This window comes from Vitis vinifera, chromosome 19 (genome assembly GCF_030704535.1).
Source record: "Vitis vinifera cultivar Pinot Noir 40024 chromosome 19, ASM3070453v1".
NCBI lineage: Eukaryota > Viridiplantae > Streptophyta > Magnoliopsida > Vitales > Vitaceae > Vitis > Vitis vinifera.
Genome location: NC_081823.1, coordinates 10,036,025 through 10,063,858, shown reverse-complemented (window position 1 = coordinate 10,063,858; position 27,834 = coordinate 10,036,025). Strand labels below are relative to the sequence as shown.

General features: G+C 33.8%; 1 protein-coding gene across 1 annotated transcript; it reads left to right on the top strand.

Annotated features, from left to right (window-relative positions):
* Positions 1-12,553: 12,553 nt before the first annotated feature.
* LOC104877635 (disease resistance protein RPM1-like) lies at positions 12,554-15,262 on the top strand. The gene has a single exon (XM_010646362.3). The coding sequence runs from the start codon at positions 12,554-12,556 to the stop codon at positions 15,260-15,262; it is 2,709 nt and encodes a 902-aa protein (XP_010644664.1).
* Positions 15,263-27,834: the final 12,572 nt, after the last annotated feature.

Genomic DNA, 27,834 nt, shown 5'->3' with positions numbered 1-27,834 from the left:
CATTTCTCTTATCTGATTCTTTCATCCCATTATATTTATTATTAAAGTAATATATAGTTGTCTCCACTTTTATTTGAGTTGCATTTATCCTCGTTTTATAACACGTTATCAGCACAAATTGCTCCAAAGGTAATTCTCATATCTTAAACTTGAAGTTGTTTATATAGAATAAAATTTTACATATTTATATTATTATTGATTTTGTTTTGTAATATATTGTTAAAAGTTATAAGCAAATTATTTGATTTTGTTTATAATCAAAAGTTATACCAATGCTATCAATTTATTATAACTGATTCTAATAATATTGTTTTGTCATATATATGAAGTTATTTGATAATGTCGAATCTCACAAAACTTGAAGTTGTGGCACTTGACATTTCGGGAAAAAACTATCTATTTTGGATCCTTGATGTTGAAATACATCTTGATGCAATGAATCTTGGAGTTACGATTAAAGAAGAAAATCAAACATCCCTGCAAGATCATGCAAAAACACTGATTTTCCTTCGCCATCACCTCCATGAAGGTTTAAAAAATGAGTATCTTATGGTAAAGGACCCTTTTACTCTATGGAGTAATTCGAAGGAAAGATATGACCACCAGAAAACTGTGATTATCCCAAGAGTTCAATATGATTGGACACACTTGAGGTTGTAGGATTTTAAAACTATTAGTGAATATAACTCCGCACTTTTCAAAATCAGCTCTCAATTAAAACTACATGGAGAAAAAAATAACAGAAGAAGACATGTTAGAATTTTTTTTTACTACGTTTCATGGCTCAAATGTGCTCCTATAGGAGCAACATCGAGAGCGTAGATTTACAAAATATTCTGAATTAATATCATGTCTTCTTGTTGCTTAATAAAATAATGAGCTTATGATGAGAAATCACCAATCTTGTCCAACTGGATCTGAACCATTCCCTGAAGTGAATGCAATATCATCCCAAACTCGTGGATGTGGATGTGGATGAGGGCGAGGGCGTGGTCATGGAAGAAATCCCCGATACCATGGTTCTTATGGTAATAATTCATCAAATTCTCATAAAAGGAAAGTCTCATTGTACTACTAGAAGTGGAATAATATTGAGACAAAACAAGAAAATGAGAAGTGTTTACAAGATAAACCTCTTAAGAACCATGAAAATAATTGTTATAGATGTGGTATGAAGGGGCATTGGTTGCATACTTGTCGTATGCCCAAACATTTGGTTGACCTTTACCAAACATCAATAAAAGCAAAAGGAAAAGAGATATGATAAGTTTTACCAATGGTGATGGATTGGACCTAACCTACTGTGACATTGATTTCTTTAGGGGTCCTAGTGAAAAAACATACCATTTAATAAATGATGAGAATATTAACATTGATTGATGTTACTTTATATATCAAATAATATATTATTATGCCTTATATTCACATATGATTTTCTTTTGTTATTTACATTATTCCTTGTTTTTTTTTTAATATTAGTTATATCTAAAATCTGTGTTATTTGGTCTCAAGATGAATGAGGATGACGTATGTCTCGCAAATTGTGCAACCACACATATAATTCTTTGAGATAAAAAAGAATTCCTCAAATTGACATTAATAAAATCTAATGTAAGTACCATATCTGATACTACAAACTTAGTCGAAGGCTTTGGAAGAGCAAATATAACGCTACCAAATGGAACTAGATTCCATATAAATGAAGCTTTATATTCTAGAAAATCTAAAAGAAATTTGCTTAGCTTTAAAGATATCTACAGAAATGGATATCATATTGAAACTATGAATAAAGATAATGTAAAATATCTTTACATTACTTTCATTATATCTAGCCAGAATCTTATAATGAAAAAACTCTTAGCTTTCTCCTCTGGGTTGTATCATACAATTATAAAGCCTATTGAATCATATGTTGTCATGAACCAAAAGTTTAACGACCCAAAAGTTTTTGTCCTTTAGCATGATAGTCGAGATCACCCAGGGTCTTCAATGATGCGTTGAATAATTGAACACTCACATGAGCATCCACTAAAGAGCCAGAAGATTCTTTTGCCCAATGAATACTCATGTGCTGACTGCTCACAAAGGTAAATTGATAGTCAGACCATCTTTTACTAAAGTCATATCTAAGTCACCAGTTCTTTTAAAAAGAATACATGGTATGTGGGCCTATCCATCCACCATGTAGACCATTATGTTATTTTATGATCTTAATAGATGTTTGTACTAGGTGGTCATATGTTTGTCTCATTTCTACACATAACAATGCCTTTGCTAGACTCCTTGCACAAATTATCATATTACGAGCATATTTCCAGGTTATCCAATTAAGACAACATGTCTTGATAATATTGGCGAGTTTACTTGTCAAACATTCATTGACTATTGCATGTTAGTAGGGATAAATATTGAGCATCATGTTGGTCATACTCATACCCAAAATGGTTTAATAGAATCTTTCATCAAACGTCTCCAATTAATAGCTCAACCTCAACTACGGATCCCATCGAACCATACTTGATGCAAAATGGTCTTTGCTTCTACAAAAAGAGAGTGGTTGTTCCACAAACTATCCGCAACCAACTCTTAAAAGAATTTCATGATAGCAAAATGGTAGGGCATTCTGGAGTGTCAAGGACATTCAAAAGGTTAGCTCAACAATTTTATTGGCCATCCATGTACTAGTTTGTCCAAGAATATATCACACAGTGTGAAGTTTACCAAAAAACCAAAACTGAAACCCTAGCCCCGGTAGGATTACTTCAACCATTTCCCATTCCCTTTCAAGTGTGGGATGATATCACTTTGGATTTTGTTGAAGGCCTTCCATCCTCCCACGACAAAGATAGTATTTTGGTGGTTGTCGATAGACTCAATAAGTATGCTCATTTTGTTGCTTTATCTCATCTATTTTCTACAAAGATTGTAGCTGAACATTTTGTAAAGCACATCATCAAACTCCATGGCATGCCAAAATCAATCATTAGTGACTACGACCCTGCCTTTATTAGCAAATTCTGGCAAGAGTTCTTCAATATGTCAAGCATCAAGTTGAAATTGAGGTCCATCTATCACCCGTAGACCGATAGACAAACCAAAGTTGTGAATCGTTATGTTGAACAATACCTACGTTGTTTCGTCCATCAATGGCCACAAAAATGGTATAGTTATTTACCTTCGACAGAATTCTGGTATAACACCACCTACCATAGCTCAACGAGGATGACACGTTTCCAAGCTTTGTATGGTCGGCTTCCCCCCTCAATTTTGTTGTATTTTGATGGGTTATCTCGGGTTCACAAAGTCGATCAAAGCCTCTTACACCGGGACGAATTACTCCATCACTTAAAGAAGAATTTGGACAAGGCAACAAATTAAATGAAGCAAATGGTAGACAAAAAAGGCGTGATATGGAGTTTCAAGTAGGTGATATGGTACTCCTAAAGCTACATCCTTATCGCCAACAAACTACCTTCAAACGAGTTCATAAAAAACATGCCAGAAAGTTCTACGCCTTTATCTAATCGAAAAGAAGGTCTAAAATGTTGCTTACCAACTCCAATTACCAGCAAAAGCAAATATCCACCTTGTTTTTCATGTCTCTCTCTTGAAGAAATATGTTGGGATCCTCCACAAGTTAACTTAGAGTTGCCACCTATTACTGATGAAGGGATTGCTTCAGTGCAACCAGAGAAAATCCTAGATACACGTTGGATTAAACAAGGCGAGAAATTTATTGAAGAGTGTTTGGTGAAGTGGAAATGATTACCTACTGAAGATGTTACATGGGAGGCAACAACGCTGCATAATTAGTTTCCTTCAATGGACCTTGAGGACAAGGATCCACTTGGCGGGGGAAGTATTGATAGGCCGAGAAGGTCGAAAAGAATCCCTAAGAAGAATCCCAAGTCTTGCCCTGATCTGTAAATTTTTTCCACCATCAAATGTTCATGCATAATATCATCTTGTGGCACAAATCCAATGATTTTCTTATATGAGTGGATTGACTCATTCACTCAATTTATGATAATCAAACCAAACATTCTACATCTAATCGCCTTTCCAAAACCACCTCCTCCATGCCCAAATGGAGTTGACTGAAGATCAAGACTACCATTGAAACCCATTTCTTCAAAATACCCATTCCTCCCAAAGAAATCAAACCCGATCTTAATTGAACATCATATAAGTCAACTCTGATTTCTAATCAATCTTTGATCTTAGCAAGCAACCTCACTTTAATATGTTTAACAAATTGATTGCAAGCTAAGATGTATGCAAATGAAGGATTTAACCAAATTCTATTACATCCAACTCTTTTAGTTCTTGGTTTCTTAGTTGACAACATGAAGCTTCATAGTAGATATAGTAGTGGGCACAACCGAGTACATTCTTTGTAATGATCTCATTTCTCCATAGAAAAGCATCAATAGGGGAGTGGGCCAGACAAGATTGAAATGAAGCTAAAGAAAAAAAAACAAACAAAGAGAGGAACAAAAACAAAATTTATTGGAGAGTAACCATGCTAAGCCATGTATCATGCATTTTCAACAGGCTTGAATATAGTTGAGTAAAAAAATATTTTCAATCATCACAATAAAAGTTAAAACAAAGTGGAACCATTCTTGAATATAAACAGCGAAGCGAGAGAAGAAACGAGAACTAAGACAAATCCATATTCAACTCAAAAAACAGTAACAAATATGTAACCTCTACTTACCACACCTAGTCATCAAACAAATCTCAGTAATAGTAGGTGACCAAGAATGCAGTAACCAAAGATGCTCTCTCTACCTTCTTTGTTTTTTTTTCTCCTCTCCAACTTTTTTCATTGAAACAAAAAAGGAGAATTATGTTTTGAGGTCACATGGGCCTCATAATTGAGCCAAGACACTCGTATCCCTTATATTTGAGTCTAAGGCCTAGAAGTGAAAATTGAATTGAAGGACATTATCTTTCAATTTCCTAAAATGCCATTGGCCGTCAAAAAGAAAAAACCAATCGGCTTCCCTACTTTTGTCTCATTATTTCTTTCCATTTTTCTCTCTCTTTCTTCATTCACCTCACATTTCTTTCACATATTAATTGGTGAGACCATGTAAATTGATTCCTAGTTAGGGATGTGACACTATTTCCACCAATTATTTTTCTCCCAAAAAATTATGTCCAACAAATTGAATATCTGAAATCAATGGTTAAAAATGATTATTGCCAAAATGAATTTTTTAAGTAAATGTTTTTTGAACACCTCATAAAATATCATTATTATATAAATATCTTTAAGGTTATAGACAATTATTTGAATATTTTTTCTATTTTATGGACATTACATAGACATTGTCTTAATCGATTATTTTGTAACATGACCATCTTTTAATTAATGGTGATAATTAATTTTAATTAAATAATGTTGTAGACCCCAAAATTTGTCCTAATTTTATTTTTACATTAATTTTGAACCCAATTTTAAATCCCGATTACATGTATTATTTTAGGCCCACTCAACCTTTAATTTTTAGTCTTTATTATTTTGTAAATTATTTTTTATTTTATTTTATTTTATTATTTTATTTTTATTTATTCATTTTATTTTATTATTATTATTATTATCATGATATTATATTATATTTTTATTTTATTTTATTAATTTTCTATTTTATTATTTTATTTTTTCTCTCTCCTCTCTCTTCCTTTTTTCTCCTCCACCTACCTTCACCTACCCACTCCTTCTCTCTCCTCCCATACCCCTCACCATTGGCCAACATCAAAATCTCTCATTTTTTTATTTTTTATTCTCTTTTCATTTTCCCCTCATTTTTTCCCTCTCACTCCCTTACTCCAACACGGCCGGGGCCCCCATATTTTTGCTCTTCCCCCTCATTTTCCCCCCTTTTTCCATCTCTATCATTCCCCCAACTCAAAAGACGACCGACCCCCCTTTTTTCTGGGTTTATTTTTCTTTTTCCCTCCCCCTCCATTCACTCTCTCTTCTTCCCACACGGCCAACACCTCACCCTCACATCTTCTTCCCCATTCTTTTTCCTTTATCTGGTTTTCCCCCAACTCCCACTTCCAAGGCAGTGGTCGGCTCTTTCATATTTTTTTTTTCTTTTTTTCCTCCATCCATTTCTATTCTCCCAACACCACACCTCCAACCTCCCACAAATGCCGACGCCCATTTTTATTTTTATTTTTTCCTTTTCTTTTTCTTTTCTCCATTTTTCCTCCCCAACTCCCACACTCAAAACCGGCCCATTTTTTTCTTCCTCCATTCCTCTTCTTCTTCTCACGGCCAATAGTCGACCCATCTTCATATCTCCTCTCTTCCATTTTTTATTTTATTTTTATTTTTATTTTTCTTCTTCTTCTTCCACTCATTTTTCAGACAGTAGGTTATTATTATTATTATTTGTTTGAGCTTATTGGATTGGGCTTGAAACATTATTTCCTTTGACCAGGTATATTTTTTTTACGTGGGCTTGTTAATTGATGTGAATTTTGGGGCCCATATTGTAGGTGGGATTTGTTGGATTATTTGAATATTTGATATGGACTTGGCCAATTTGAATTATTTAATTTGGACATGGGACAATTGTGGTGTATATTAAATTAGGCTTAGATTATGGAATATTAAATTTAGGCCTAGTAGAATTTATTTTAATTTATCCAATTTTAGGTTTGGTTGATTGTGTTTGTATTTTTTGTTATTAATTTGGATGTTCTAGGTTAAGACCTATAGTAATTTGGGCTTATTTTAATTGACGAAATTTATGGGACTAATTTGAAATTGGAATTTGGGTTTGAATATTTGTTTGGGATTTTGTACATCTCTAGATATTTACATTTGTGTTATTTTTGTTTTTGCATGGGCCCACTCTGCAATCTTGTTGGCCGAGTACAAATTGATGACACGTGGAGCTTATTGTAAGTTTATTTGGGTACGTATTTTATTTCTCACTTTTATTTGGTTTTATTTTTATTAGTTCTTGTAAATATTCGTCTGTATATATTTATTGAGTGTGTACAAAATTGAACATCGAACAAACTAGAAAGTTTGTTTAAATGAGGAAAAAAATTCAATAAATATATTTTAATAAAACAATAATTTTAAAATATTATTTTTAATAAAAGAAAGTTTTTTTAAAAATTATTTATAAAAATTCAGAAAAATTTATTTAGAAAAATCCAAAAAAAATTTGTTTTTAATAACATTGTCCAAAAATTTCTTTGTTTATTTGTCCAAAAAATTATTTTGTAAATAAAGTTGTCCCAAAAATTAATTTTTAATAAAATTGTCTAAAAATATTTTTTCAAATGAATTCTTTTTCCTGAATTAGAATGGGATTAAAAGTGTTTTTCAGAAATAGAGGATTTAAATCTTTGTTTTTCTTTTTTTTTTTTAATTAGAATTTCTTTTGCAAATAAAATTATGTCATTTTAAATAATTTGTAAAAATCATTTTTTAAATGAAAATGAATCTAAATACTTTTGTAAATAAAATTGTAAAAATTCATTATTTTCTAGTAAAAGCAAGTAAAAATAACTTTTGTGCCCAAATTGAAATTTTGTAACAAGTTATTTTGATACAACAAGTGTAAATAGTTTTTTTTTTAAATTGAATACAAATGAAATTGAGAAAATAAATTGATTCTTTTTGTAAGTAAATAAATTGAAATCACTAATTCAAAATCATTTTTAATAAAATCCTTTGAAATTTCTTTAAATTGTATTTATTTATTTAATTCAATAAATCATTTTGCATAATTCTCTTATTATTTATTTTGTGTATTTTTGTAATTAGATTTCATCATTGTTTTAGTGTATATTGATTTCCATCATGACATGTACATTGATTATTTTTCTTGATATCCATAATTGATTAATTAATTGCCACAATTCCCTTAATTCGTTTAGTAGAGGCTGTATGTATACGGGCTTAGAGGGGTGCTACAGCTTACCACCATACCTTCTCAATAAGTAACTTGACCCCCAAACCCAGACTTGGTTTTTCATAGACCTGTTTTTCCTTCAGGAGTCACACTTAGGGTTTTCTTTCTTATTTTGTTTTTCCTTTAAAAAGATAATAAAACAAAAATAAGTGGCGACTCCAAGTCTTTTTCTAAAAATCAAATTTTCACCAAATAAAATAAAAAGTGAGTTTCGTCATTGAGTGGGAACGCATCGAGCAAATGTGAGGTCCACAAATGTATTATAATTTAATAATTTTAAAAATATTATAATACCCTTCTAAATCTAAAATTGATGTGGAATGTCCCCCATCCTTGGCAAAGGGAAATGAGCGAGCAAGTTTTTAAAAATCAGTTGAATTCCTTTAAGATAGCCTTCTACACCCTTGTATAGTTAGTACATTTACCTTATACACTTAGTGTAAATACCCTATACACCTGCATAAATTCTATAGACCTATAATGCAAAGTGTGCATATGGGTGGGTTAACCATGTCATGACTCAAGGAAAATGGGAAAAATTGAACTCAATTTATGTTCCTATTCATCATTAGTGGGGTAAAGTAATTGAATGAAAATGTATGAGGTAAAAAAAATGCATGGGATGAGTGTGTCATCAAGCAATGTGTCTGTGGAATGTCCTCTATCTTTTTCAAAGGGAAATGAACAAGTGAGTTTTTAAAAATCAGTTGAATTCCTTTAAGGAAGATAACTTTGTACACCCTTGTACAGTTAATGTATTTACCTTGTACACTTAATATAAATACCTTGTACACTTGCACAAAGCCCATAGACCTAGAATGCAATGTGTGCATATGGATGGGCTAACCATGTTTCCATTATCATGGCTCAGGGAAAAGGGGAAAAATTGAACCCAATTTATGTTCCGATTCATCATTAGTGGGATGAGTAATTGAATGAATATATGCACAATGTCAAAAAAAAAAAAAAAAACAATACATGGGATGAGTGTGTCATCAAGTAATGTCATCAGGAAATTTTAATATTTACTATTGATATTACAATATTATATCTTTTTTTTTTTATCAATAATGTCTCATATTTAAATTAGAAAGTAATTTATTTTAATAGATCAAAATGTGCACAATTAATATATTACTTAGTTAATTATGGATATATTAGAATTTTCTTTTACACAAAAAAAGAACTAGTAGAGAAAATAAATTAAAAAGAGTAATAAATATATATAATTTAGTTATTTAATTATTTTTCATGTAAAAAATAGTAACACAAAAAAAGACACAGTTGGCCAATTCCTTTGGGCTTTAAATTATTTTTCATAAATTTTTGGTATTGATTGGATCATTATTTGGGTTTTAAATTATTTTTAAAAATTATTAAACTTGTTAATGAATCCAACACATTAAGTCTTGGAATTCCATGGTGATTTGCAACCATATTAATCGGTTTAATGCTCGATACCAAGGAGCTCTCTTTATCCTATTAGATTCATAAAATTTGAAAAGTTGAATATTGTTTGGGTATTCGAATCAACTTTCCTTTCATTTGCTCTAAAGATGAAATCGGGAGGAAGATGCCAATGCCTCCAAGTCAAATCAAGACTATCCTCTCGATCTCAACTTCGTGGAAAATACATGGGACAGCGATCTCCAAGCTAAGTCAAACCCAACATTACTTCTCTTTGATTTAGATAACTTTGTATATAATGGTCCGTTTGGCATACAACGTTTCACACTTGCAATACATATGCAATATAAGATTCAGCAATCTTCTAGATGGACGTAGGAAAATTCAAGACAGAAGCGCAATTGACAGGAACAATTGAAAATTCAGCAGTCAGCTATCAACAAGAAGGAAGTAGGAAGCTTTTAACCCCAATTGCTTGACTAATAAATTGGGGTTGAGGTCTCATTGAGATTCGAATGGTCCGTTTGGCATACAACGTTTCACACTTGAAATATTTTCCAAAATAGGCTTCAATCGAAGCGGTTTCATAAAGTTGCTAGTCTCATTGAGATTGCCTTTGTTTTTCTTTCGGTTCCTGCAATTCCACGGTGATTCTCAGCCATATTAATCGGTTTCATGCTCGATACCAAGGAGCTCTCTTTAGCCTATTATTTTTTCTTTTTCCTTCCACAATTTTCATAACTGGGCCTTCTTGGGAAACAGATGGCTTCATCTGCATAATTTGTCCTTCGTGTTAACCCCAATGGACTCTGCTATGCCTGCAGGTTGGCTCAAGGTCCCCAGCTCTTCCCCGTTCCAAGTAAGTTCCATGTCTAATTAGTATGATGAAATTAAGCTTAGTTGTAGCAAGCTGGTTTGCATATTAAAAGCAGTCATTTCTTCTCAAAGAGTTTAATTTTGTTTGTACTACTGTTTCGGAACCCCCATGAAAGAATCTCAAGTTTTTCAATGAAACAATATGAGGATTGTTTATTTCAATAATAATATTGTTTTTAAGAAATCATATTTTATAAAAGAATCTCATTTAAATAAAAGAATTAATTTCATTTACCTTTCCTAAGATTGTGATTGAATACATTTATCCTATTGGTTTGAAATTTCGAAAAATATCTATCTTATTGAGTGAGATGAGAGGTGGGTGAAAATAACATATGAAAGATTTTATTATTTTTACTCACTTTCCCTCTTACTCAAAATAAGCGAGACATTTAATAACTTTCAAACCAATGAAATGTATAAAGACCTTGAATATGATGAGATAATAGAGGAAATCAAGGGCTTTGCTTGCTTATGGTTTTTTTTTTTTTTTTTATGCTTGTTTTATAAAAATTGTTTTTAAGTAAAAAAAAAAAAAGAAAAGAAAAGTTTTTTTAGTCTTTTTTAAAAATAAGTGTTTGACAAGGTATTTTTAAATATACTTTTTAAAAAATAAAAAATAATTTTTTTTTGGATGAGTTGTTTTTAAAAAAAACCTCACGATTTTTATTTTGTAGAAAAATGTAAATTCAATTTATATAATATTAATCAAATTTAATTCAAGTCTTATTAAAAATAATTTTAATTACAATAAATTAAAAAATAAATACTTTTTAGTTCTAAAATCATAATTTATTTTATAAAATATGCTATTTTAATATATGTTATAAAAATATGGATATTAATATCTTGTAAAAATATAATTGAATTTTTTTTTTTTTAAAAGTGAATAATAATAAATTTTAAAATAGCAATTGTTAACAATATCTTATTTAATATAAATTTTTTTAAAAAAAAAGTTTACCCTGTTTTAAGATGCAAATGAACGAGTTTTTCATACAAACTATACATTAATTATTCAATTACAAACAAAGTATTTTGAATTGCTTTTGATTTAGTTTGCAATTAATTAGATTAGCTTTTTGAATTCCAAATTATTCATAAAAATTAGAAGATTCAATCAATTTTAAATTATTAATTATATTCCACTTAATCTAGAATCTATTTAGTGAAAAAAAAATTAAAAAATATAGTTTTGTATAAGAGATATAATAAAGTCATAACTCACAATATATCAATTAATTTACGTTTATTATTTTTTATAGTGATTATATCTATGCATTCTAATGTTACTAGGTTTTATGACTTTTTAATTTTAATTAAATATGTTTTTGAGTTTTAAACTATTTTTAAAAATAAATAAATTTTGTCAACCACCATTTAATTTAAAATTTATTTGCCTAATTAAAAATTTTAAAGAAGTTAATGGGAACCCAAAAAAAGTATAATTTAAATGAAGATCATATTTGAAGATTTTCGATACTAATAAAAGAGGATGAAAGAAAAAAAAAAAGACCGGGTCATACATTATTTATTTTTTTATGTTTTCTCTTTAATTTTAATTTCCATATATATATTTTGTTTTTGCTTTTTAAAGCAGGTGAAACAACTTTTACTTATTATTTAAAAACTGTATAACAATAGCCAAACAATGGCAACAAGTTTTAAAAACAGTTTCTTGTTTTTGAAAAAAATAAACTGATTTCAATCACACGGGGCAAACAAGCTCAAAGTTTTCCTGTGTTGTCCAAAGTTTTTCTATGGACATGCAAGATCATTTCTACGAAAAACAAAGCACTGCTGAAACAAGTTTTTCATCTTAAGACCAATTCCGGTCGTCTGGTAGGGTGTGATTATTGTGATATTTCTTTTAGTCCCCTTTGATTTTAGAACAGTCAATCTCTAACTTGAGCCATACATATGGTTAGATGAACTTTGAAGCATAGGAATAATTCTGCAGCTAATATAGACCAAGCTGACCTGGAGCGCTGTGATTGGTTTTGACAGGATATGCACAGTGAAAACATTAATACCAATATGAACAAGAGAGTGATCCGCAGTGTTGCACGTTGCAATACATATGCAATATAAGATTCAGCAATCTTCTAGATGGAGGTAGGAAAATTCACGACAGAAGCCTAATTGACTGGAACAATTGAAAATTCAGCAGTCAGCTATCAACAAGAAGGAAGTAGGAAGCTTTTAACCCCAATTGCTTGACTAATAAATTGGGGTTGAGGTCTCTTCACAAAAACAAGCAAGGTCGTCGCCGGTTAAAGAGACAACATTGTGATTAAGTACTTGACAGAGAGGACCAGATCATGGCAGAAATAGCAGTTTCAGCAGCACTTGGTGTTGTGCAGATCTTCCTCAGTCAAAGAATCCCAGAGCTGAAGCAAAAAGAAGTTGATATCGGCGTTATCAAAGGACATTTGGAAACCATGCGAGCCTACCTCAAGGACATTAAGAAACGAGAACACACTGAAGGTGCTAGAGATCGAAGAAACAAAGTACAGGAGATTGCATACAAGATTGAGGATGCTCTTGAAGAGTTCATGGTTGATGTGCCAGAACACTTCCATAAGCACAAATTCTCCCAAGCTCTTCATGACGTTTACCACAAAGTCATGGACTGGAGAGCATTCCCTAGATTGTCCTCCCGTATAAATGATATTCAAGACAAGATCAGAGATATCAAAGAGTTAGATTCATTTCGCACATCTTCCTCTGGAGTAGCCTCAAGTTCCCGTGCTGAAGGAGTCCCTGACCTGGCTTATCCTATCCTCAAAAATGATGAGCTCGTGGGCATCGAGAGGCGTACATCTGATCTTCTTGATCGTCTTATGAAGGAAGCATCAAAGCGTCTGGTGATTTCTGTAGTTGGAGCCAGTGGCTCTGGTAAGACCATTCTGATAAAAAAAGTTTGTGAGAGTGAAGGGGTGAAGGGCCATTTTGAATGTCATGCTTGGGTTTCTCATTCAACCTCCTGCAAAGACACCTGCGAGAAAATTTGCAAAGAAATGGGAGTACCGGTTCCCCCAGGAGGAAAAATAGAAGAGAATTTGGTCAACTACTTGGAAGATAAAAGGTATCTCGTGGTTTTGGATGGAGGTTGGAAAGAAGATTGGTGCAACTGCATTAATATATTACCCGACAATGGCAATGGCAGTAGAGTAATCTTCTCCACATGCAGGCTTGATTTAGTTTCTAAATGTTCAGATGATTTCTACAATCTAGATCCATTATCAGGCAACGAGGCTTGGGAGCTCTTCTGTAAGAAGGCCTTCAGTGGCAGTGAATGTCCTAAGCACTTAAAAGAGATATCTGAAGATCTCTTGAGCAATTGTGGAGGGCTGCCACTTGCAATAGTGGCCTTGGGCAGTCTATTATCAACTAAAAGCCGAACACCAGCAGAGTTCCAGAAAGTGCTCGACAGCCTAGGACATAATCTGGAAAGAAATTTCGAATTTGGGATCATGAAGAGAGTATTGGAGCAAAGATATTTCAATCTCTCCCACAATCTTAAGCGCTGTTTCTTGTACTTTTGCAATTTTCCTGGGGGTTATCCTGTTACACGTGGGAGACTGATTCGGTTGTGGATAGCTGAAGGATTTGTTGAGGAGAAAGGAGACCAAGCACTGGAGGTGGCAGATGCGTACCTCAAAGAGCTCATCAGTGGATGCTTGGTCGACACAAACACATGGGATGTCCAAGGCCTGGTAAGAAGTTGTCAAGTTAATAATCTTGTGAGAGAATGCCTTGTTTCAATATCTGAAGATGAAAGATTCTGTAAAGTTTTGACCAGACAAAACTTTGATGAATATGATCACCGTAGCAATCGCCATATAGCAATCCATGATGCTTTCACCGATTCGTTGCAAAGCAAGGATTTCTCTCATGTTCGCACCTTATTCATGTTTGGAAAAGAGAATTTTACTGCTTCCGTATTTGGAAAAGCACTAGAGCGCTTCAAGTTTTTGAGAGTTTTGGAATTGAAAGATGCACCTTTGGAAACTTTTCCAGAAGAAGTTGTCAATCTCACCCTATTAAGGTATTTGAATCTGAGGAATACCAAGATAAAGGCAGTTCCAGGCTCAGTAAAAAAGCTTCAAAACCTAGAAACTTTGGACCTCAGACAAACTTTTGTTTCCGAGTTGCCCAAAACTATACGTAAAGTTCATAAACTTGTCCATCTTGCAGTGGATAAGATAAATGAAGATCAAGGCCGGGTAGGAGCAGGTGTGTTTTCAGGAATTGGGGTTTTAGCGTCCTTACAGAAGTTGTCACTGATCAAAGCAAACAAGAACCAGCGAATTGCCGAGGAATTGGGAAATTTGACTGCAATGAGGAAACTCGGGATCACAGAACTTGAAAGCAGGGATGGAAAGGATTTGTGTGCATCGATCCAGAAGATGAAGCATCTTTCCTGTTTGCATGTAACATCAAGAAGCAAGGTGGAAGTTCTTGATCTGGATTACATGTCTACCCCGCCAAGCCTGCTTCACCGACTATCTCTGGAAGGAAAATTGCGTGCAACTCCTTCATGGATTTCCGAACTTCATAGTCTGGTCAAGATGAGTCTAAAATCATCCAGATTAGATGGTGGTCTGATTGAGGCCCTTCAAGATTTGCCTTGTCTCATGGAGCTCCAATTGGTTGATGCTTTCAATGGGAAAGAGTTGGAATTTAGGTGCAATTCGTTTCAGGAACTTAGGAAGTTAGAAGTTGAACAATCGGATCACCTGCACACGGTGCTAGTGCATGAAGGAGCAATGCCTAATCTTCAAAAGCTTACTATGAGAAGATGTAAGAACTTGAAGTTGGCTCCCTTGGGACTTAATAATCTAACCAGGCTTGAGGAAATGCATCTGTATGAAATGTCAGAGGAGCTCATAACTGAACTTGACAACTTAAGGACAGGAGAATATCATTGGATGATTGATCACATTCAAGTCATCCATACTTCTTGCTCTCCGGTGAACAGCACATACCCACGTTTCCGAAATCTTTCATCGTTTGCCAGATATTGAAATTCATCCATGCCACGGTCAGGCTGCATTCAGGGAAGATTTCATTCTACTATCTAGACATGGCTCTCCATTTCTATTTATTTGTCTTCTTTAGGTGTTTGGATGCTGTTTCCTTTTATTTGGATTATATGTTTGTTGTTCAGTGGATTTCAAATAAGATGAAGGGATGAAACCTTTTCAGGAGTCAATATGTAGTTTTAACTTGCGTGTATATATTTAACATGCTCTTCAGACAGCTCTTGTGAAAACAAAAATATCCAGGTTTAGAAATTGGATTTTGAAGTCCCAGTTCAGAATCCGACACACATATAGGGGCTCTCTGAGAAATCCATGGTCCAGTTTAGAATCTGACACACATATATAACTATTCATTGATTACTAGGAGTTACAGGGACCTTCATCCTGGTGCAATTTTTTGTCCCCAAAATTTCTCACATACAAAATTTCTGTGTGAAAGTACATTGTTTTGATGTAGCTTTGGAAAGTACAAGGTCGTCGTGTTTTTTTGAGTCAATTTTCTTTTCATTTTTTCTGGTATAAACTTGGGAAGAACATGCTAGTGCAAGTTGTGAGTAGGAATTTTGAAATAGCTGTTAGGATCATGAGTTTCAAGTTAAATTAAAAGTACATTGTTTAATTTGACTTTACAGAGTATGGCACATTAGGATCATGGCCCCTTCAAGCTAACTTAAGTAAGATAGTAATTAATGCTTTTTTGGCAGTTCCGAGAAATTCATTGGTCGCATTTGGATTACCTGTACTAACCATGGTCCCCGACTGGCTTGTATGGGCCAAAGTACAGCTCTCCATCTTCTCATTTGGAGTCAACCTGTACTCTTCAGTGGGATAGATAATCAGTACCTCGTATGCCTCTCTCTCTTCTTCTTATCTGGTTGGTCGTAGATTTGGTCATTGGTCCTTTTTATTCCTTGAATGCTTGAATGTATTATGTCAATTACGTAGCACTAAGCTTGCTCTGTATGATTGGATTGAGAATCAGACTTGCGAGGGCCGAGGATGAATAATTGGAGGGAATTAACAAAGTCTGTGAATGACGGAGATGCTGATAGTTAAGTTCTTATAAGAAAAAATATGGTTCAGTATTTCTGTGTGAAAAGCCGTGGAACTACTTAAAAACATTCCTATCAATATTTTTCCCAAAATGATTTACCTTTTGAAAGAATTTTTATATTCTTGGTGTGATAAAACTACCTAGAGGCGGGTAAATAGGGTAGTTCAAGAAGCAACCCCAAGTTCAGACTTTTTATTCTACTTATTCAATTATGAACAATATGTTACTAATACCATACATATAAATATAATTCCAATCATACAATGAATACAACATATAACATGAAAAAACGAACTAGCAACCTATTACGTATAACAAACCATAGGTGATTCCTCAACTTCTAAATAATCAAGGGTACACAATTTTACCTTATTGGATGCTCCTAGTCCCCAGAGTCTTATTTTGCCAACAACTATACTTCTTATTTATATCCCCAATGATATACTCCCCCGTACTCCTTAGTGAATTCCTCGAAACCTTTATTGAAGTTTCGTGGTGTGTGCCTCTAAACTTTTTTGATGCCCAAAGATACTTTTGAAAAGGTTTTTGAAAGCTTTGAGAGTTGAAGGCACAAAGCTTATTAAACAACTATCTTTTCTAGGGTTTTTTTTTCTTTTTCTCAAAATAATCCCTTTTATACTAAAGAAAACCTAGGTCTAGTTTTGGTATATAATTAAACTTCTAGTTTCTCAAAATCACCCCCCAAAATGTAAAGGCAGAATGAAATTGTGCAAATTAACATCCAATGTTCAAATGCTCGAAGAAAGCATTTGAATGTTAGGTTTAACACCTAAACATTCCTAGGGGGTATTCGAGTGTCCTATTGGACATATGAATGCTCTCTTAAGGGTGTGCAAACATTCCTTATAAAAATGTATCCCAACTTCAATTTTTGTGCTCTTTCTCTATAACCATGACTAGAATTCATATTATAATCTTTAATAACCTCAAATGCACATATACTTCAAGTAACATTAACATTGAAATAGATTGAAGTTAGATATAAATTAGTTAGAAGTCAAATTTTAATCACGTAGCAACTTAATAAGTAGGAATCATAACAAAATTTCCAATTAAGCCCAATAGATCAACAATCTCTCTCTTTGGTCATTTTATCACAAAATACTTTGTTGTAATAAGGTTGCTCTAGAACTATAATAAACAACCTCATTAAACCTAAGTCTAACCATATCTTAACCAATCCTTACTCCAAAATCTATAACTTGGATATGCACACATTGAAACAATAAACCTGTGAAACACATATGCGACAATAATGACATAAATCAATGCTAATAATGCTCAATGCTTATATTTGTGTGTGTACACACACACACACATAGGCAAAGGAAAAGGCAAATCAAGAACAAAAAAATCAAACTGGTTATAAAAGTAAATGAGAGAAAATACTCTAAAGATAAACTATATATATGGAGCAAAAATGATAGGCCATAAATCCAAAGTATAAACCTAAATGAGCAAAGTGCAAACTATGGTTAAACTATAACCTGAAAAAGAGAGACTTGTATTAAGAAGAAGAAAAAAACACTCTCTTATGGATCCTAAACAGAAAAAACAACCTATGGGGTTGCATCTAGTAGTAGAAATGAACGAGAACTCAAAACAAGCCATGAAGTAGCCTAAGACTCTAAAATAGAGAGTCTCACCTCAAGGTTATGCACCCATGAGTCAACAACAATACCATCTAGATGCGAGTGATTTGTTAAAGAAGATGAATGACAAATGGATCAATGTTAGGAGGTGGTGGAGCATTAGTTGAGCTCTCTCGAGAAGTTGCTTCACAATTCCTCTAGATCGAGTAGGCAAAGGTTAAAAAAATTGAGTGTACACCCTGCCTTATCAGTGCCTTGTTGGATTAAGAGGTCCTATCAATAGGAGTGGGTTAGAAAAGGATAGGAAGCTCATGTTGAAACATATAGTAGTATTTAAAAAGCTAGTATATATAATGGTAATCCTTTAATATAAGCATAAAAAATATATGGCCTTGTCTTTTTAGTCCCTACTTTGCAATATAACCCCATGCATCTAAAATGTATCACCCCATATAAATCTCTCTTGGGAAGGACATGATTCGTGCCCAATTGGTGTATCAGCTGATTCATGTCCAGTTGGTGCTCCTTGATTGAGGTAGCAATCAACAAAATTTATAACCTATTACACTATGAACTAGGGTAGCAAAGACAAAGCTACTATAGCATAGTGGCTCTAGGATCGTTCATTGGGAAGGGTTTTCAACTCACAACTGATACCGATTCAAAGTAAATTGGTGCTTTTTCATTTCAAGGTTAACTTTAAAAGAAAACATAAAGATATTTGAGTGAAAAGGGTTTGGTCTTAAACTAACCAAAAAGAAAGTAATGGAAATTACTTATGAAGAAAAACATTCCTTTGAGGTTTAGGTTCACAGGGGAGGTTTCTTATGCAAAAATAGAGCTCTGGTCATTTGGTTCATTTCTTCGCATTAGAGAATTAACATATAGTCAATTCTCTAACCGGTGTTGTACAGATGTAACCTTTAAATGGATTTCAGCTCTAATTCCCTCTCACTGATGCAACTTGCAATGGCTCGTGCCTCTCACCTAGCATTTGCCATTCAAGGTGATCTTTAACTTTGGACTTCCCTTCTCAAGCTCGCAAGAGATAACTAATGGATGTCTCCTTGGAGTCCAAAAGCTTACCAAGTGTTGGCAATTCTAGAAAATCCTACCTCCAAGTCACTTCCCAAAATCTCGCAAGAGATAAACAAGTGCATCTCCATGGACGGAAATCACGTGTCTTACCAAGTGTTGGCTCAAGTGACTTAAAGGTGTTTTAAGTTAACTAAAAACATAGAAATCATTAAAGGATCACACTTTCTCTTCATTAATGACTGAAACCATAAAGCTACTAATTCTTGCACTTGGAACCTTTCCCGACAACCTTAACTCCAAGGAACTAAAAGTCTAGCCACTCATTCTCTGAGGAAAATTCCTCAGAGCTTGTTTGGCTAGTAAGAAAAAGAATGAGAAAACAAAAATATATGAAGGAAAAATAGAGCAAGTTCTCTAAAATATATTTCTTCCTTCCACCGATTACATAATAGATATCTTTGTAAAGAAAATTACAAACTATATATATGAGGTTATTCACTCTTTGTACTTACTTAAAGACTAAGGAATCCTATGATAGGTGGGTTACAAGGAGACTTTGGGGATTTAGACAACAAATATCTAAAGCAAAATATCCCAAAATATCTCAAAATGTAGGTCGGAAATATCAGGAAGCTTCAGGAGAACACCGCTGCACTATATACTGAGAGAAAAACTCTATAGGTAAGCGCTACCAGAAGGTCCGGATATGTCTATCCGGAGAAGTTGAAATGTCCTCCTCTCCCATCTGGATGTGAGATATCCGGATGTAAAATGTCGGCGCACGGCTCACATCCGGATGTAAAAATGTCGGGGCACGAAATTCCAGATATGAAATGTCCCGCGCCGCCAAGCTATCCGAATCAACTCCATCCAGATTCCCCTAAGAGAACATGCGCGCATGCTATCCGGAGCAACTTCATCCGGATTCCTTCAGAAGGACATGTGGCGTGTTCCCCTATTCGGACTCGTGAACATCACACCCAGACGATAGCATATCCTATCCAGATGTGTTGTCCGGATCATTGACTTAATGTGAGCAAGCCTTGCTGCAGCCCACGTTTCGCCGCCATCCTGTCCGAACGCCCTGTCCGGACATCTTTTACTCCTTGCATTCCGGATTTGCTTATGGCAAAGGACTTCAAAGCTTTGGTTCTACATGTTTCTGAGCTTTCCATTGCTTTGCCAAGGATTCCAAAGAACTCTCCTCAATCTCTGATTGCTTTGGTGATCAAAAAGCTATCAAAACACCAAAACTTAACACAATTTGATTAGAATTGATTGCAAGGGTCCTTAATATGTTAATTGGGTTAAAAAGTGATAAATACTACTCAAAAACATTTAAAAGAGTTAATTACAGGCTATCAAATAGCACTTTTTGAGTAGTAATCAGGACATTATGGATAAATTGAGCAACGAAACAACAAACTTAGGCCCACTAAGATGTGGGGGGATAGAAAGTACTTCACTCAAAAAGTACTCAAGAGCTGATAGACATGACCATATTGGTCAATGAGTATAGATAAGCAAAGGGTGATCCTCTAAATATGGTGATTGAGCAACGACCTCACACTTAGTAATTAAGAGGGCCAATACCATAGTCGAAGTGATGTCCTGGTAAGGTCAAAGGCCTAATGCTTGAAAAATTATCCTAGAAGTCACTATAAATGCGGTATCATGGATAGAGACACTAAACTGGGTACTAGAAGCATACTCCTTGATGTTTGTATAAAACATTCAGTAATAAAGAGGATAGGTAGCCCCTCAAATGGAGGTAAGAGGCTTCCATCCCCTTTCCATGTAGATGTAGCAAAGTGGAGTATTCCTAAAATTAGATAAAACCATTTGGTGCTCACACTCGAAATGCCTCCTAAAGAACTTAGCATAAAAGGTAGTCCTATGCTCACTACAATGATAACATTGAATTGAAAGGTCATGAATAGTAACTATATGATGTACTAAAGTTCTAGGACATGATAACAAAAATTTAGAGGCACATCTATAAGGATAGAGCCCTAAAAGGTATGTCATGACGTAACAATAGTAATGAATTTATTATTTATAATAATATTCTAATTTCCCAAACTTATATATCCTATTCATGCATTATACTCTCTAAACATTTAGGTCTATCATCTCTTTCGTTGTATATGAATTGGAAACATTAAGAGTTACATAGAAGATCTAAGTCATGGGTTTCTTGTAAGTAGATAATTTATTCACATATGTCAGTTCATGGACTTAGGCAATCCATTTAAGGCAGTAGTGCACTGTCTCCTAATTGGAGGGATGATTTCTTTTAGTCATTAGAATGAGGTTTCCATGGTGAGTGTATTAATATATATGGTTACACATTGGACAAGACCTATGATGAGTCATGACATTGTCTATCAAGTAGTCATTTTCTTGTCTTTAAAGGTCTTAGCTTTTAGAATCATTTTAGTCAAAATCTTAAAGTGAACAAAATATTTCATTTTGACATTCATGTTTCTTTCCAATCATTTAACTTTGAGGTCAAATATTTATTATTTTATAGGATGGCATGAAATTCATATTCAAGGAATTTGTTTTTCTAAAAGGTTTTTACATTCACAAGTTAGTTCTTTGACTTTATCATTGAAGTTAATTTTTCTAAGACTTGTAGGACTTTTATTACTTTTCTTAAAATGAAAACAATCAATAATAGTGTTATTTTTATTCAATATTTTCTTCAATCTCACATTCTTACATACTTCATAATTCTCATGATACAAGGCATTATATACCTCCTAGTGAGTGGCAAACTAAACTTCTTCCTCATAACATAATTCAATAGGACTATCAATTTTTTAGGTGAGATAAGTGAGATAGTTAAGGTAAAAAGGGCATTGTTATCTTCACTATTAGTTGAGCTGGTGGTCTCATTATTAATGGACATGCTCCAAGTCATGTGCATTGTTTTCTTGTTCCTTTCAAGAGTAGGGAAATTTGTAGCAAAATTCCCTTTTGCACCATAGTTAAAACACTCAATTTGTGATGACTTAGATGAACCTTTTTTATTATTTTTCTTGGAGAAGGATTTTTTTTCCTTTTCTTTGATATTTCATAAAGATTTTGAATATATTTAGCAAACATCCAAATTTCTAACTTAGTGAGAACTTGTTCTCTCTCATTATTAGACTCATTTCATTTAGGAGGCCTTTATAGCTACTTCTTTAGGTTTCATGGAAAATAGTAGAGTTGTCTTATAGGTCTAGAGAGAACCTACAAGTGCTACTCTCATTAAGTCCATTTTTTTCTTTTTTCCAATGTTAATCACCTTTGGTATCAATTTGTTAGTGAGAGATTTCAAGAATTTTGAACACCTTGGACTTAGGGATCCCTTTTCCTATGTTAAAGCAAGAATTAACAGTATAATTGAGTTCAATGTAGAACTCAATGATAGTCTCATTCTTTATCATTAGAATATTTCAAATTTTATAATACCCATCGGTAACTTAGACAACTTCATAATAGAAGTTCCTTCCATTGTCACTGTAAGAGTGTCCCAAGCCTCTTTAGCATATTTATAGTTAAGAATCCTACAAAACTCATCATTTGACACCTTTGAAAATACAATAAAGGGCTTAAACATTTACTTCACTCCATTTATTATTCACTGTGTCCCATTTCTTCTTAGGTTTTAACTCATAAAGACTACCATTTTTTACTTGGGGGTTAACCACCTAAACTCCACTATGTTCCATACATATGCTTATTTCATTTTCAAGAAGGACTTCATTCCAACCTTCCAATGAGAATAGTTATTCCTACAAAAAATAGATGATAGTTTTTAGAAATTCCACTATTTTTGGTTCAATCTATCAAGACAACCAAGACCAAAAAAAATAAAAAATAAAAAAAATCAATCACTTTGATACCACTTGAAAGAATTTTTGTAATCTTGATATGATAAAACTACCTTGGTGGGAAGGGAAAGGGGTTATGAATAGATATTCTAGGATTTTTTTATTAATTCCACTTATTAAATTATGAACAATATGTCATCAATCCCATGAATATAATATAATTCCAATCATACAATAAACACAGTATCTAACATGGAAAAACCACATCTAGGTGTAAGAATCTATTGGTGATACTTTGACCACTAAATGATCCATAAATTTTGAGAGAAAAATATATAGTTTTACTTTAACGGATGCTCTTACTCCCTAAGGTCTTGAATCGTTAGGACCGATACTTATTTTCCATGTCCTTGATATAGTACTACCTCATGGTCCTTAGTACGTACCTCAAAGCTTTTGTCAAAGTTTCATGATGTGAGCCTTTGACCTTTATTAAAACGAAAAGATACTTTCAATAAGGTTTTTGAAAGCTTTAAGAGATGAAGAAATAAAGCTTATTAAACGACTTTTTTTTTTGTTGCAAACCATTCATTTTTTATACTCAAGAAAGCCTACGACTAGTTTTGGAATATAATTAAAGTTTAGTTTTTCAAAATCACCCTTGGAAATACAAATCAAAATGAAATCATGTAAAACTAACAACCACCATTCAAATGCCCAAAATGAGCTTTTGAACATTCCTTAGGGGATGCTCAACGTTTTAATCCTCTCTTTAGGGTATTTGAATGCTTCTTTAAAAATACATATTGACTTTGATTTTTGTGCTTTCTTTTTCCACAACCCATGCCTAGAATTCACATTATAACCATTCCATAAGCTTTAATAACCTCAAGTGAATGGAGTAATATGAATTTTTCCTTACATCTATCTCATTGATTACATTCACATTTCCTCTTTATATACAAAACTTTTTGGATCTTAGCAAAACTATTCCAAACTTTGTGTCTTTGATTGTCTGTGTTATCCTTGTCTTTGTCCATACTTCCACACAAACTAGCACCTCGCTCCACGCCTTGTGTCTTCCTCGGTTATTCTCTTACCCAAAGTGCCTACCTTTGCCTAGATCCTTCTATCTTCAAATTTTACACCTCTTAACAAGTGAAATTTGTTGAAAACATCTTTCTTTTCAATTCTCTTCAATGCCATCTCAGTCCTCCACAATCAGATATCTTATCTGACTAGTTCCCTCCTATGTTTAATGTTATAGTTTTAACTTTTTCATCGCTTGATATATCATTTCCACAACTGAACTCTATAGTTTTAACATTCAACTCCCCTTCATGTGTAGATCTAATGACTGATGAGCCATTTGCATCCCTACTTCCGCCTTTTTCCTCACCCCTACATCATTTTTCATCTTGAGTTAATGCACTCTAAAAACAACATTCACGAACTCATTCGAAAACTTAAACTCTCTACTCATATCTCCTCATTTGATGATCTTGAACCTACCACCACCACCTAAGCCATCAAATATCACAAATGGTGTTATTCTATGTTAGAAAATTATGATGCTCATGTTTGGAATGGTACATGGGAGCTTTTTCCCTAGGAACCAATGCACAATCTTGTTAAGTGAAAGTGGATTTTTCATACTAAGAGTTCACTTAATGGTTCTGTTGATAGGTATAAGACATGGCAAATTGAGCTTTGATTATCATGATACTTTCAATCCTGTTGTAAAACCTACCACTATACGCTTTGTTCTCAATATTGCTATTAGTCATGGTTGGTCTTTGTGTCAACTAGATGTTAACAATGTTTTTCTTCAAGGCAACTTGTTTGAAGATGTTTTCATGGCTCAACCACTAGGATTCATTGGTTGTAATCATCTTGATCACATGTGTAAACTTCCTAAAGCTATCTATGGTCTCAAGCAAGTACCACATGCTTAGTTTCATGAGCTTTGTCGATCTCTTATCACCTTTAGCTTCACCAACTCCTATTCTAACACATCACTATTTGTCCTTAACACCGATGGTATTATGGTCTATTTCTTTGTTTATGTTGATGACATTATCATTACAAGTGACAATGATATGGTGTCGTGCAGAAGTTCATCCTAACTCTTTCCTAATGATTCTCCCTTAAGGATCTTAGACCCCTTTCTTATTTTCTTGGTGTTGAAGTAAAATAATATTTTCATGGTTTATTTCTCTCTCAACTCCGTTAAATTAGAGATCTTTTAGCTTGCACTCGCATGTCAAATACTAAATCAGTCACCATACTAGCTACATCTCCAACTCTTAAACTCTATATTGGTATTGCCTTCTCTGATCCAACTAAGTATCGAACTATTATTAGTAGTGTTTAGTATCTTTCTCATACTCGGTCTGATATGTCTTTTTTGGTGAATAAACTCTCATAGTTTATGCATCATCTTACTAGTGATCACTAAATTACTGTCAAATGCCTTTTTCGGTATCTTTGTGACACATTTGATCATGGTCTAATTCTTTATCGCAATTCCTTCCTCTCTCTTCATGCCTTTTCTAATGCAAATTGGGTGGTAACAAAGATGACTTCACTTCTATGAGTGTTGACGTTATCTACCTTGGTCACACCCTATGTTGTAGAGTTCCAAGAAGCAAAGAACTATTGCATGCTTCTACTAAAGCAAAATATCATTCTATTGCTCATACATCTACTAAATTGCTTTGGGTATGTCACTTCTTATTGAACTTGGTATCTATGTTTCCCAAATACCTATGATCTACTGCGATAATATTGGTGCTACTCATCTTTGTTGAAATTTAGTTTTTCATTTCCACATGAAACATGTTGCATTGGATTATCACTTCATTCTTGAACAAGTTCAAAGTAGTGTTCTTAATGTGGCTCATGTCTCCTTCGAAGATCAGCTAATCGATGTCCTTACTAAGCCTCTTCCACATGCACGATATTTTACTCTTCAAGCCAAGATTGGACTCTCCTCATGGAGGTTCATCTTGTCAAGGGATATGTTTATCCTTAATTTAACTTTTAATAGTTTGAATTAGAGTAGAATCTAGAGTTTGAATTAGAGTAAAAGTCCACCATTAGTTTGAATTATAATTTGAATTAAAATAGAAGTCTACTATTAATTTGAATTAGAATAAGAGATAGAGTTTAAATTATAGTGGAACTCAATTGTATTTATATATAAATATTCATCATCATCAATGAGAATGGTATGCTATAATTTCCAAAATTATTCTTACTTTATTAATCCATACTTCTTATTACTTTCCCGTGAACAGCACATGCCCTCGTTTCCGAAATCTTTCACTGTCTTCCAGAACTTGAGGTTCAGCCATGCCATGGTCGGGGCCACTTTCGTTGATGGTTTCATTCTAATAAATAGGCATTGTTCTCCATTTTCCTTCATTTGTCTTCTTTAGGGTCTTGGATCCTATTTCTTCTTAAATGAAACATATGTTTTCTGTTTAGTGGAAGTTCAAATAAGATGAAAGTATATATAAGAGTGTTTAACATGTTTTTCAGACAACTCTTGTGAAACATAAGAATTCCCAGTTCACAATCTGGCACATATTGGAGCTCTCTGAAAAATTCATGGTCCAGGTTATATATTATATATATTTTTTAATAAATAATATATTTCTTTTGTTTGCTATTAAAACAACTAACCAGAGTGGTGCCTCAACTCGTTTAATGAGTTTGAGGTTAAAGTTAAAATCTTTTAGGTGGGCCTTTTGAGGTGAAAACATTAGCAATTGTTTAATTGGGGCTGGACCCTTTTAATGATAATATAAAATAATAATAATAATAAAAGAGGGGGTAGCTGGGCTTTAATGAAAAAAAAGGGAGGGAGGAGGGTTGGGTTGTTTGAAAGAATAAAAGGGGCGGCATTGAACTAGCCCGTGATCGAACCAGACTGAAAGGGTCACCATCGGACGGGCTTTTAACAACTCCATCAGCCCACCCTTCAGTATTTCTAAAAATATATTTTACAATTAATTAAAATCATGAAAAAGGAGAGTACCCTCGTCAACATACAACTATTAAAAGATAAGATTATGATGACATTTTTTTTAACTTAATTATGAACCTAATTTGCTTTCAGAGATTTTTAGATGTTTGTCTTAATTTTAATTTTTTTTATTATTTATTTTTAAAAAATGTTTGATTGAAAAAATAAACTTTTAAGATAAATAAAATAATTTAAAAATTATTACTTAATACTTAATAGAAATAAAATAATAAACAAAATATGCATTTAATACTATTTGATTCTAGAATCAAATTAAATTAAGTTGTATTTAGATTTAAGAAAAAAAAAACACCACGTGAGTGTTTTCTAATTTGCTGTTTCTGTTTTTCTTTTGCTCTGCTGGGGTAAATGATATTTGTTTTATTTTATTACGAAAAATAGAAAAGAACAACAATCATTGGATGACAGAATTGTGGCTTTGACCTAGAATTTTCAGCAGCATCCCTACAGACCCTTGGCCTCGGATAGAGAAACAGTTTGGCGGAGAATATCATTTGAAAGATCCAGTACCAACCGCCGACCAGAAAGAGCTTGATCCAGGACTTTAAAAAGGCTCTTAGGTATTTGGGAAATATCAGTGGCTTTTGCAGAGAACTTGGAGAAAGGCTCGACGGCGGCCACCTTATCAAGCTTCTGGAAGTCGCCGCGACCGAAGTCGGCCTGATTGCAGGAGCCAGAAATCATCACCACAGACCAAGCGTTGGCGGTGGCGTTGGAGAGCCCGGCCAGGCCTTGGACACAGCCATGGCCAGAGACGATGAGAAGGAGGTCGGCCTTGCCGGTAAGATAGCCGTAAGCGGAGGCAGCATAGCCCGCCCACTGCTCGTTGTGGAAGGCGAGGAAGCAAATGAGGATTGACACGGCGCGCTTGGCGAATGAGGTGACCAGTATGCCGACGACGCCAAACATGAGCGTGACGCCGGCGGCCGCAAAAGCTTTAGCGGCCAGGAGGTTGCCGTCTACTAGAGTTTGGG

What these genes read in the sequence shown, in the direction of transcription:
- LOC104877635 (XM_010646362.3), top strand. Translation starts at nt 12,554, where the DNA reads ATGGCAGAAATAGCAGTTTCAGCAGCACTTGGTGTTGTGCAGATCTTC.